Below are 13,470 nucleotides of genomic sequence, written 5' to 3' on the forward strand. Positions count from 1 at the left end.
GCGTATGTCTGTGTCAGTCTATGAAAAGCTAAGCTGTTTTTAACTTGAAATAGTAGAAGTAGTGGAAATAGATTTTTTTCTTTTCTTTTTTTTTTTCCTCCAGAAATCACATGGATTTGACTTTCCTAAAATAAAGTCAGAGCATGGTGAGTAAGAGGTGTTGTAATTGTCAGCGTTTGCCACTAGTGTGGAGAAAACCACATCATAAGAATAGAGGAAAACAACTTTATCAGTTTTATTTTTGCATGAACATTTAACTTTTCTGTTATGGAAACTGTTTCTGCCAGCTTACTAAAGCAAGCCAAGGACACTTTATTTTTCTGGAACTGTTGTTAGTGCCAAGGATGTGTGCTGTTTTCTTTAGAACCATTGGATTCTTTTGCAGAGTGCCTTCTACAGATACCTGCTCTCTGAGTCCCAGGTCTGGCTGCTGGAGTCCTGGAAGTAGTATTGTTATTATGCCTGTTAATACTTGCTTGCAACTTAGAAGGCTGTACTCTAAGCTTTGTTTGACCAGTGTTGCTTTCTGCTGTAGAACAGAATCATTTAGGTTGGGAAAGACCTTTAAGATCATCTAGTCCAACCGTTAAAGCAGCACTGCCAAGTTCACCACTAAACTATGTCCCTATAAGTGCCACATCCACATGTCTTTCCAATATATCCAGGGATGGTGACTCAACCACTTCTCTGAGCAGCCTGTTCCAATGCTTTACAAGCCTTTCAGTGAAGAAATTTGTCCTAATATCTAACTTTAACCTCCCCCTTATTGCTTGTTACCTGGCAGAAGAGACAACCCCCACCTGGCTACAACCTTCTTTCAAGTAGACCTAGAGAGTGATAAGGTCACCCCTGAGTCTCCTTTTCTTCACGTGAAGCAGGGGGTCAGTCATTGCCCTGGTCTTGCTGGCCACACTGTTTCTGATACAAGCCAGGATGCCATTGGTCTTCTTGGCCACCTTGGCACACTGCTGGCTCATGTTCAGCTGGCTGTCAACCAACGCCTCCATCTCCTTTTCCATCAGGAAGCTTCCCCAAGCCTGTGACACTGCATGGGGTTGTGTGTCTCAAGTGCAGGACTCGGCACTTCTCATTGTTGAATGTCACACACTGGCATCCTGCCCCAGTCTCGTCTCTAGCGAGTCTGGTTTTATCCCTTTCCCCCTTCAAATCTAGTTTAAAGCTGTCTCAATGAGTCCTGCTAACTCCTGTGCAAAGATCCTTTTCCCCCTTTGAGACAGGTGTACCCTGTCTGTTGCCAGCGGGCCTGGGATCATGTTGACCGATCCATGATCAAAACTCCCAAATTCTTCCAGTGACAGTGGGCTCAGAGCCAGATACTAATCTGCTGGCTCTTCCTCGTTATTTCCTGCAACTGGAAGCACAGAGGAGAATAGTGTCTGTACTCCTGAAATCTCTCTTGATTGCCTTCTGACTTCTTATTGCAACTTCATCACTGCTCACCTAAAAAATCAATAATGGATAATTACCCATGAGGGTAGTAAGCTTTCTCATCACACCTTTAACCCGGGCACTAAGGAGGCAGCAGACTTCCCCAGGAAGTGAGTCTGGTTGGCATATTGGGCCTTCTGTTCCCTCCAAAAGGGAGTCTCGTATGACAATGATGTGGGTTTTTTTCTTTATGGAAGTGATTTTCATCCAGGGCATAGGCTGACTTAACCCCAGTGACAGTTTCATGCTGGATGAACTGTTGTCCTCATCACTGTTGGGTTCCACTTGCAGAGGCTCATACCTGTTACTCTGGGGAACCTGGGCAGGTGGGGCACTCACAGAGAAGACATGCCTGCCTCACAGGGCAGGGACTTGTTGCCATTATCCTCTGTCCCTTAAGTCGCTGTGCTCAGGCAGGCGGAGGGAGAGCAGGAAATCCTCCATATCATGTATCCTGTCTGCCCCTTGGGCCTGTCCCAGGGGACAGGCAGGATACAATTCCAGTAGTCAGTCTCTTTCTCATTCCCTGATATTCCTCAACCTACTTGCCTCCCCCTGGAGCTCTGTCACTAGACTTAGAGACTTAGACTTAGACTGAGAAGATGCAAAGTGTTTGCAGATTTTACATTGAAAGAAGAGTTAGTTTCCCTGCAGTAGAAAAAAGCATTTGTTCAGGTTATTTGCTAAGTTACAGCATTCAGGCAGAGCTGGTCTTCAATAAACTCTTATTAATCTTTATGCTTAATCCAAGAAAGCATTTTTAGATTAAGTTTTACATTTCCCAAGTGTTTGTTTGCTACCGTCTCTCCCAGGTCTGAACTTTTATCAGCAAGTAAAGCTCGTGAATTTCATCAGAAGAGAAATCCATCACTGTCGTTGTTACAACTGCCAGGAGAAATTTCAGTCCAAAGAGGTATTGATAAGTCATATGGAAGAGACCAAACACATTGCATTCCTGCCAGCCAGATCTACGTGGGATCAACCACAGTAAGGGCAAACATATTTCTTTCAGCATTTATACTTTTACTTGATAATATCTGTGAAACAGTAAGTCAAAAGTTCTGAGTTTTGCCAATACAACAGTGCCCTGAGGTCCCCAGCTCTACTGGTCCAGATAAAATAATAAGTATTCTCAAAACTACTCAGAATTAGAAATCTCTACAGTCTGAAGCTAAAATGAATGTGAGATAATGCTCTTCTAGTTGCATTCAGGATGCGCTGTCGCCATATATGGGATCTTCATTTTAAAGTCAGTATACTAGAGAAGTCTGTTGTTGCAAAATTGTTCTAGAACCACATCAAACCACTTCTTTTGCATGTCTAGTGTAGATGTATTCATGATGTCTACCTAACTTTAGGCATCAAAACAAGTTGATTGTTTACCCATAATTTTTTCCACAGAAAATAGAGATAGCATGTAACAAAACACTGGTTCAGACTCTAAGTAGGCTATATAGGTCCAGGGGATGATGCTGTACTGGGTAGTAGAGCACAGGGAGTGTTCTAACTCAAACACCTCAGTTCAGCATTTGTTGTGGGACAAATCTGTATCTGCTGTCTCAGTTATGACAACATATGGGTGAAGAAAGAGGGGAAAGGCTTGTCAGTTGTCAGCTCTTCTCTATGACTGATACATTGTACATCATCATGGCTGGGCTTCGCAGATGAGGATTTGGGAAGGGCTGTACCCACATTTGTTACAGGCGTGCTGGTGGCTAAAAAGGCCAATACGAGATAGACAAGTCCAGTTGCAAAAGGCACAGCAGAGGGACTCCTTACCAGTTGATTTTTTGGGTGTTCTGCATACTGTCATTCCAGACAACCAGACTGGCTCATTTTTCCTTTTTTAAAAATCTAATCTCATTAAAAAATGTAATCTCAGCCTCTCGAACAAAATATGTGACTATCTAATTACGTCTTGTTACTTTCAGGTATTATTTTCCTACCTATGAAAATGATACACTCCTGTGCACGCTGTCAGACAGTGAAGATGTGATAACTGAGGATCAAAGTGAAGAAGTCCCTGTTGTAAGCGAAGATATATCCAGTCTAAAAGCTCTCAAACAGAGCAGTGTCTTAAACCAGCTCTTGTGTAAAGAGAACAAGAGTTGGGAGAAATTTTGAAGTACAGTTGCTGACCTTCAGTGCTTCTTCTGCAAGACAAAAAAAAAATCTATTCTTTCACTCATATCGAAATACAGTTTAACTCATAGCTATTATTATTACAGGACAAATATTAGAAAGTGAATGCTAAATAAAATTTAAGTGTTAACTTTATTGGTTTGTCTTCCTTTAAATTTTAGCTTTAAAATTGAATGCTGAATTTTCTGCTTGGCTTTTCAAATACTGTTAGTATTATTTACAAATTTTTCATATTTTTTATTTTTTTCTGAATAAATCAAAATTGGAGTTCTATGTGTCTTGATACATGTGCCAATGAGTGAATCTTCTATGCGTTATTGCTGTTAGAGAGCAAATGGAAAATTTCTTGGTTTGTTACGTAAAGCAAATTTTGCTATTTTAACCCTAGACCTCCTGCAAAGTGAAAGCAGATCTGTATATCTCAATTATTTATCATCAATATATAAGATATATGGTGCCTGTTCTGAAAACTAGCTCAGAAACACCACTTAAGCTCTGCCTGGCCCATGGATATCTGATTGCATGGAAAGCTCCCAATCTGAAGCCTAAAAAAGCATAGGAACAGTTGCAATATCATTTGCATCAAAACTCCAAAGAATTTAAAGTTTACCTCTTGTGTATGGTTGTGAACTGAGATGTAAAAGGATGACTTTGGGGATAGCAGACACATAAATCCAAATTAAATCCTCAAAATTTCAAGTCCAGAAAAGTTACCATATTTCCTTTAATACTGAACTTTAAAGTTTCCAAAGTAACAGAAGATCTTCAGCATGTCCAGAAAGCACCTCAGACTTGACAGGGCAAAGCTGCTCAGAGCATAGATCCTGCTAGGATAATCCAAACTAAGCATTCCTGCCTCTTGCCTCTGAAATCTTAAGTAGTTGCAGAATTCAGGTTTAGCTTTCCATAATATATATAACCGCTTTCAAAACTGGAGTACATTCTTTTTTCTTCTGTAGGTCAGTGTTAGAGCACTTGCTGAAAATATGGGAGTCTCAGCTCAGTGCCCTTCCCTGACGGAGAAGATTCAAAGCCGTAGCTTTGCCTTTGCACAGCTCTCTTTACCTGAAATGCATTGCTGTCAATAAGAGTTGTTGTTGTCTTTATATGGTGATTGAGAATTATAAAACAGTCCCTGGGAGCAGGGGCTAAAGTGAAAATCTTTACTCGTGTTCTGCTAAGCTTCCGTATCCAGCCTAATTCACCCTGCAATCTGTGTGCATCAGTTTCTTCTCAGTCGCGCTGAACTAGTTTTCTCCTGCCATTACACGTCACCCTCTAGCACGTCTCTTTGCTTCCCCTTTCTTATTTTCTCTTGGGCCCAGGTCCTCTGGAGATAAGAACAAGATGCTGCAAATGTACTAATACAGATCAGCCACATAACTCTACAGTGAAACAGAAACAGAAGCAATATCTGACTCTGTCATTAGGAAATGGCATAGAAGTAGTTCAGCAGCTGCTGAGAATACAGACAAAAAGAAAGGTGACACGTGTAGTCATACATTCGCATTGGTACAAAAATTTAGGAGGAACAACCCCAATATTTTTGAACTAGAATGTCTGACTATCTTTAAGAAGCTGTAGTCTGTACTTCTTGCATTTGTAATACTCTTAATTTCATACAATAATTGCAACAGCTATTGCTGCTTTTTTTTCCCCCTCAAAGGTAATTTTTGCCCAAGCATTTATTTTCTCCCTAACTTAGAAATTGATTTCAGTCTTTGCTTTTCAGTCAGATTGTTAGCTGAGATGGGAGTAAGAGTTAATGGGGTTTATATTAATGATAAGTGTGTTGGGCAATGGAAAAATCAGCGCAACACTATGGCAGCAGCACACGAATGAGTTTTATGGCAAGCCAATCTCAGAAGGGCAGAATAAGGGAAAGATAAAATTTTACTGATACATCATAAAGTGAAATTACAAAACATTTCCTAATGGTAAAGAATGTGATGCTGAGTCACATCTCTACAAAATGAAAACAATATCAGCAACATGAAACAACTGCTGTTCCTGGTTCTAAGAGAAATTTGAAATAGCATTTTTTCCATATAGAATTAAGAGAATATCTAGAGAGAAATTGTATGAATAACATGGAATGGTTGTCTGTTTTGAGTTAACAGAAAAAGAGACTTAGGAAAAATTTATCAGCAGTGTATAACTGTTCATTGAAAATATAAAGAACATGAGGAATCAGATTAGGGTAGAGCTTGTTACTTCAGATATGAACAGTAGGCAACAAAGTAGGTTTAAGTCTTTGTGGGTTCACAGAGAAGATTGGGTATGGTTTCTACAGTAAAATGAAGCATTTTCATTTAGCACAATGATGCTTCTAATTGACATTTTGCTGGAGCATACTTATTCGTTTATGTAATACCCACAACTTTTCCTAGGCATTCTTGTCCTCTTATCTGTTTTAAAACTGAAATTATCTTTTTGTCACAAATAGGGGACCTGGTAATGACTTCATACAGTGTATAGGCTCAGCTGTTATGTGAGCAAATATGGTCTTCTAACAAAAGAGCATTTTTGGTAGCATTACAACAAAAATAATATAATAATGCCATAAGTCATGGAGTGGACAGAGTTGGGGTTGGCAAAGGCTCTTGGGAGAATCAGATCAGAAGAACGGGTGCTGCTAATTGGTATGAAAAAATCTACACTGTTTTAAGTCCAATGCACATTTCTTAAAATAATATTTCCTCCTAGCCTAGACCTTGACTCCTTATACATACTCACTTTGCTGTATCTAAAGCCATCCCCATGTTTAGAAGGACCTGGGTTAAAGGAGGAAAAACGCTTGTGTCCCGGTGACTTTTATAAATTTCTTAATAATGTCTTTGGTATTTCTCCACACTCAATTTAGTCTGGCAATTCTGTGCAGAATCTGACTTAAGGAGTTAATGGTTGATGACTTTTATTTAAGACTCTTACTGTTTTCAGTTTCTGTATACATTTGCCTGGCATGCTGTGAGAGCCGTCAGTGGCTGCTTTCAGCCGGTTAAATGGTAACTGATGTGCCAAACACCAAATTAAGTCTCTGAAGAGTCTCTGCTGTTGTCATTTCTCAGTGCCATCACTGTGTCTGAATTCCAGTCAGATCTCTACTAGTGAGTGAGGTGTTTGGTACAGCCTCCCTGTCTTTCTTCCATTTTACAGAGTGGTTGACCTAAATCTGACACAAGAAACTGAACTGTAAGCAAAAGTACACAAGGTTACCAGTATCCACGCTCAAATTCAAGCAGAGAAGACGTTGGACATATGCCTTGGCAGCATCTATTGTCCACTGCCAATGAACAGCAGCAAATTTCACAGCTCTGCTCGGGACTTGATACTGTATTAAATGTTCTTGCATTATTTGCATTTTACTTACACCTATATAGGGGCCAGAGAGAATCAAATATCCCTAGTGAAAAGCTGTATTTCACAGAGGCAACATGAAAAATACTTTGTTTTCACAATGAGATTTTGTTAAGTCACAGTGCTTTCTGAGACTTAGCTACAATACAACAACTGCAGTGTCTACTGGTCAAATTATGCCCTCGTCTATCTCTGCCAGGTGTGTCAAATTTGGTTAGATAACAACTGTCACATGGAACAGGTAATTTGTAACCCTAGAATGAATTGCTGCTTCCATGTGATATTCATTAAAATCGGCTGCTATAGAAATACTACATGCAGCAGTGGTTGCATGTAAAATTAATTCCTTTTCTCCATGAGCACTGAATGTGCTGTTCTTCCTAGTGGGTTTTTTTTCCTTTCTTTTGGAAATTTTCTGCTACTAAGCCATGCTCAATTTGACTTCTTTCTCCAGTGAAATTTTTAGTTGCTTCTTGAATTTGATTTTGCATCTTTTGCCAAAATTCTTGCTCGTGAAGATACAGACAAGGTACCTGTTTTAAAGATTACCACATAATCTCTTAGTTGAAGTCACATTTTATATTTTACATCCCTGATAAATTCACTCTATCCATAAGAAGAGCAGGGGAATTTAGGATATTTACAACTAAAAATACATCAGTTGTGTTTTAACAAATTTGGATAGAAATAAAAGTATTTTTCTTCCACAAATGTTACGTGGAACAAAGTTCTCTCCATCCTGAGACCAAAAAGCTGACTATGTGTAGATTACATATGAATCTAATGTCTAACCTTCCTAGTCTATGGATCCTTGAGTCGTTCAGCTCACCCTAAAGAATTGCCAGTGCCAGACCATTAGTATTACTGCTGAGCACCTGAACAGTGGAAAGCTGCAAATGTGATTCTTTACTATGAACAAATGTCTCAAAATTTCAAATTCTGAGGGGGTCGTGCAATCCATTTGTATGTCACATCACATCACATGAGAATGTAGTGAACTCCCTCAGAATAATTACAGGCAGACTTCTGGCACAGCCATCAGCCACAGCTTCACTGAGTGGTAGGAGACTTTTTATTTCGATGGTCTCTGGAAACATCAGAACAATATAGGAATAAATAATGCAGGAATTGCTCTAATTGCTCATTAGTGTCTGTCTTTGTAAACTGCCTGCACAGCTTGGCAGAGCTGAGCACTGCTTTAACCTTTAGGGGGTTTTAGCTTTAAACTTCCAATTGTATTGAGGTAGTTTCATTATTTTCTTTTGCCTATCTGTCTTCACTTATGGAAATATTGCTATAAATCTTCATAAATATTTGACCTGTTTTAATAAACTGATATTTTTGTTTGAATCCAGGTGAAATAAAGAGAAAATAAGCAAGGATAGAGCATTTGTGAAGAAGGATCATGAATGTGTGACAATGTCAGCCTTCTATAGTTTTACAGACACTGACTTGCCATGTATCCTTTGGCAAATATTGCTACTTCCTTCTGCCTCAGTTTCCTAAACAGCAAGACTGTGATTATATAATAACTGCCAGAAAAAAAAGTTGCATAGAAGATAGGATTCCAATGTATGCATACAGCTTATCTGCATTAGTCAGGCTTTCATATTTAAAATACTTAGTTCAAAAGGTGACTGGATCAATCACAGTTAAAAGAGTTACTCATGCAAGAAGAAACTTAATTTTGGGGTTACATTCCCATAAGGAAACAAAAGTTAAATATTTTGAAATTTACATTTTTTAAAAAGAAGAATTAACTTCTGAATCAGGTTTTCAGGATACATCTGATTTGCCCTAACCTGAGGTTTTCAAGTAGGAAATTAATTGTAAAAGATCTTCTGCTTTCGGTCACATTACAGATCTTCCAAGTGTTCAGTTGCATACTAAGGAAAATTGTTTTTCTGTAAAAAAAAATCTCTGCGTAGCATAGAGTAGCCATGGTTCACACAGATTAGAGAAGTTCATGCTAGTCTGTTCTAGCCTTGAAACATATAAACCCATGAGTTTGCTGAGATGAAAAAAATATATTGCAAAATACTGTGCATCCCTTAATTCATTTAGTTGTTCCATTGCTTTATAAATGGTCTCTAGTTAAAATCCTAGCTCTCTAAGGACTTTTCAAGTGAAGGTTTAATATTTTCCTCATGCAGTATACACGTGAGGTAGATAAGATTTCTCAGTATTCCCTAAGATTGTGATATTGCATGTACCTTGCCTTTCCTTCACTGGAGGAAAGTTTCTTTTTAAGACAGGACTTTTTTTTTGCTCTTAGAGCTGATACTTGGGTGAGATTTTTCTTCTCAAAAATTACTGCCATGGTACTTTTGTTCATATTCTCATCTTAATCAGAGGCCTGAGGTTTTTTAAATTTGTATTGAGGCACTCTGACAAACAGGCTACATTTTAGGTAAGAAATCTGTGAAAGGACTGATCACTTAGTAAGGTTGATATTGTTTCTGTAGACATAAAATATGGGGAAAAAAACCCCAACACCCAAGTTGGAGCCTGATCCTTAATTTATTTCTCTTTTTCTTGCACAGAGTATTGGGGATCCATTGAAGAATCTTTAATAAAAGAACCCCTGATATCTTCTGTATGACCTGTTATATTTGGACTGGAAAAAAATCTTTTAGGTGTTTTCATCAGGTGGCAGTTTACATCTACAGCAGTCCCAGAGTGCTCTCAGTGCCCCTTCACCCTCTAAGTGTGGCAGAGAGACAGCTGAAAGCAGCACTTACAGCCTGCAGCATGATGCTGGGATCCACACTTCAATGGAACAGTGTGGACCATTTCTCCAACCATGTTGGATTGTCCCTAGGGATCTTTAAAGATCAAGGAGATGGAGTTCATGCTGCCTCCAAGTAGACTCTGGTGACACTGGGAAAGTTGTCTAATTGCCCCTAATGACTGGTTTGAAACCAGTTATATAGGATTCCAATCAATATCTAAAATGAATGTTACCATCCTGTCAGGCAAAGATTTTCTGCTATTTAGTTTTGTTTCTGCCTGAAAAAAAGAATTCCTTAACATTTATGACAGTGTTTATCCACTAAATTTCTTTTGGGCTTTGTGCTGGTTAAAAATAGTCCAGTCCTAGACTCTGCCCGCTCTTATTCCCACTGTTTTATTCCTCATCTCTTCCTCTGCCACCATCCTTCCCATCACCCCTGGCCACCTGCCACTCTTCAGTCAGATTTATATTGGAGACTTACAAGAGCCATCTGCAGAGTAAGCTCAGACTCGGTTCTCCTCCTATGGGATGACAAAGTCAGCAGCTGAAAGGCAACCTGAAAAGAAGTAAAAGGCTTTGGGACTAAGAGAAGGGAAGCTGTAAAAATTATGCCCCAAGTACTGCCTTAAAAATAAGACTAAAAGGAAAAATAAAATTGGATAATAAGCTGTGGAGAAATCACAAGAGGGGCGGGGAACTCTCCCAGAGCATTAAGTGGAAAGTTGCACTGACTTCCAGAGTGACAGCAAAGGCTGGAAAGGAAAAACTAGGAAAGATGACAAGAATACTACCAAGAATTTTCTATTCTAATAAAGATATTAAGCTCAACATATCAGGGCAACATTGGCCAAAATTAGAGCTGAGAAAACCAAAGCACCAAACTGCCATCCAAGTGGACAGGACAGTTGCAGATGAAGCCATGTAACTGAATGAGATACCAGTACATCATCTGAAAGCTAGACTAAATATTATTCCAATATTATTTAAGCTAAGGATTTAGTAGAGTATACTACATGTGCAGAACACCTCCTAGGCAAAGGGCTTTGCAGAGTTATGGGAAGCTAGTTAAATGTTAAATGAGCCTGTTAAATGTTGTTGGTGTTCTCTAGTCATGAAGTAAAAGGCAAGAACATGTTTTCTGCATGTATATGGGAAAATCTATAAAAAGCAGTAGTTAACACTACTTGTCTTGCAAAAGGGCTTTTATTAAATCAATAATGATAAGATCTGTACTAATCTACTGGACATAGCAATATTTGAGCATAATATAAACAGATGACTGGTGTCATCTGTTGTGCAGGCTGTGAACTAATGTTCTGGTGGCTATAAATAGTAAAGGAAAGCTGGAAATTTTTTTCTAATTTCAAAGAACCAATTAGTATTTTCTTCCTTTTATTTACAGAATTTTTATGTCTGCCTGTGAGAAGACTATAGCCATTCAAGAAATTTGATCTTTTTGCCAACGTGTTTAGAGTGATCACTGCTTGCCCCTCTGAATTTAGATACCAATTGGTCTTAATTGAGACACATGGTGATAAGGCAGCCATCTGTTTAAAAAGGGATCCAGTAAGTCTCATTTTCAACGACTGAATTAAAATACCTCTTAGCTCCTTTCATTCTATTCATTTGTTTTATTAATTATTTTTCATTTACTTTATTTTTGTCTCACATTGTGTGGAAGATAGGAGGCATAAAACCTGGAAACTGAAATTAAGAAAAGGCAGAAGCCATGAAATGGTGGTACAGCTTGAGATGCAAGATTTCTGAAAATGTCAAAGGCATACCAATAAATGCATTTTTTCCAGAATAATCAGAAATCTTGCAAAAATCTGAATTTAATTTTTTATTTGTTTTCTGAAATTAAAATTTAGTTTTCAGGAATGGGATACATTAAGAATACTTGTCACACAGAAATTATTAGAAGGCATATTTACAAAGTAAGTGTAACTTGTTTACACTCGAATACCAAGGATCAATATAAAAAACTACCCAGCTCTAATGAATCCTTCCTAGAGATTTTCCTTCACCTCCTGCCCTCCAATGAGTCCTGCTGTCTCAAACCTTCTGAAAGATATTGAGGACCCTTGGTTCCCCCTGACTTCAATGGGAGTTTCCAGGTGTATCTTTGAGATTCAGTCACCCGATGTATTCACTCCTGTTGCTCACTGCTGCAACCAGGAACTGCAAATAAGTCACGCTATAAGATATTTTTCTAGTTAGCAGTGCCCGTTTTTATGACAAAGAGCAACATAAGTGCTTTCAAAGACACCAAGGAAGGGAAAGACACCATTTCCTCCCCTCCCGTCTCCAGCAGGTGGGTGATGCCGCTTCTGTCCTCCTGCTCTGCAGCCAATTGGCAACTTGCCTGATCCAAAATTCTCCTTTTCATGTGCTGGTAGAAGGTTATGACTTCCCCATCATCCAAGGAGAGCCACAACAATGAAAAGCCCTCTGGAGTTCTTCTTCCAAAAGCACACTTTATATTCACCCTACTCTGCTTTGAGGCAGAACACACACTTTTATCCCTGCCTCATCAGGTCACATAGGAGGTTGCAGGCAGATGGTTCACTGTCAGGCCACAGATTTCTTTAATCCCTCCTTTCCCTTGAGGGCAATAGCTAATGTGCCCACTAAAAACACAACCAGAGCACTACTTACTGAATTGTCTTCTGATATGGTAGTTCATACATGTCTACAGATTAATTTTCAGTGAAATCTCTGAATTTTATGGTGATATCCAATTAAGGACTTGGGTGAGTTAAGCAGAATGGTCCCAGTTCAAACGATCAGGTTTTGCTCCAGTGACTGTTTGTCTCTGAATTTTATGCTATTCTCCGAAGCAGGGATTGCCTCTCCAGGCTGACTGCCCTTAGCATGGGGCTTTAGACCTGTGCCTGTTTTGGTGTCACGTTCTTGCACTGGCCTTTCTCTTCTGTGGCAAAACATCCATGAGACTTAAAAATGTTTAAGACGAGGCTGCATGTACAATAGATACTTGAAACAGTTTTAGGCAGAGGAAGGTGCCAGACCAAATCCCCACTCCCTGCGCATTTGTACTAACTAGGCTCTTACACAGCAATTCCTCCCACAGCACGAAAGCAAGCAATGAACACCTTTAATTAATGAACACCTTTCATTAATTTAAAACCAGATGAAAACAACCTCCAAGGGAGACTGTGAGTGCCATATCTCACCTAGACGGAATTTCTGCAGCTTTCGTTCAGGCAATTATATGCAATATATATGCAAACACGTTTTCTGCTGGCTCCTCAATTCCTATGCTGACTGCTTTGGGCATTGTTTTTGTGTGCTTGTCCCTCTGGACTAGGCATGGAATGCAGATAGAAGCTCATGTTCTCCGTATTTCATGGCAAGGGCAGATACCGAAGAGTTGCTACACAGTGTCTGAGCTTGAAGACCCCTGCAGTCTCTACACATGCATAGGCTGGAAGAAAGGTACGTCAGTGCGGAGAAGCTGCAGCACAGAGAAGTGCCCAGGGCTGTCTTTAGCACTAGCTTGGTTATGGCACGTCACTACTACGGTGAGATAATAAGCCTCAGTCTGGGTCTTGGGACAGCTTTTTGGTGTCTATACTGTTTAAGTTCCTCAAGTCCTGCAGGTAATTGCTACAGAAGTAAAAAGCACACAACTGCCACAAGTTTGCCATTATTAGATTAACAAACTGCTGAGGTCCCTTCTGTCCTTTTCTGTGCACCATTTATGTTCCTACTTGAAATTGGTTTTGTCACTAGTGACAGATTGCAAACTACCTCACCTTTAGAAAGTT

General features: G+C 39.3%; 1 protein-coding gene across 2 annotated transcripts in view; it reads left to right on the top strand.

Annotated features, from left to right (window-relative positions):
- Positions 1–3,726, top strand: part of ZNF277 (zinc finger protein 277) — a 52,637-nt gene extending 48,911 nt beyond the window's left edge. For both annotated transcript variants that reach the window (XM_064655985.1, XM_064655984.1), the window contains exons 10-12: positions 104–146; positions 2,262–2,436; positions 3,381–3,726. In XM_064655985.1, coding sequence (XP_064512055.1) covers positions 104–146; positions 2,262–2,436; positions 3,381–3,573 — 411 coding nt within the window. In that variant the 3' untranslated portion in view covers positions 3,574–3,726. The remainder of the gene's footprint in view (positions 1–103; positions 147–2,261; positions 2,437–3,380) is intronic.
- The last annotated feature ends 9,744 nt before the right edge of the window (positions 3,727–13,470 follow it).

This window comes from Pseudopipra pipra, chromosome 5 (genome assembly GCF_036250125.1).
Source record: "Pseudopipra pipra isolate bDixPip1 chromosome 5, bDixPip1.hap1, whole genome shotgun sequence".
Lineage (NCBI taxonomy): Eukaryota > Metazoa > Chordata > Aves > Passeriformes > Pipridae > Pseudopipra > Pseudopipra pipra.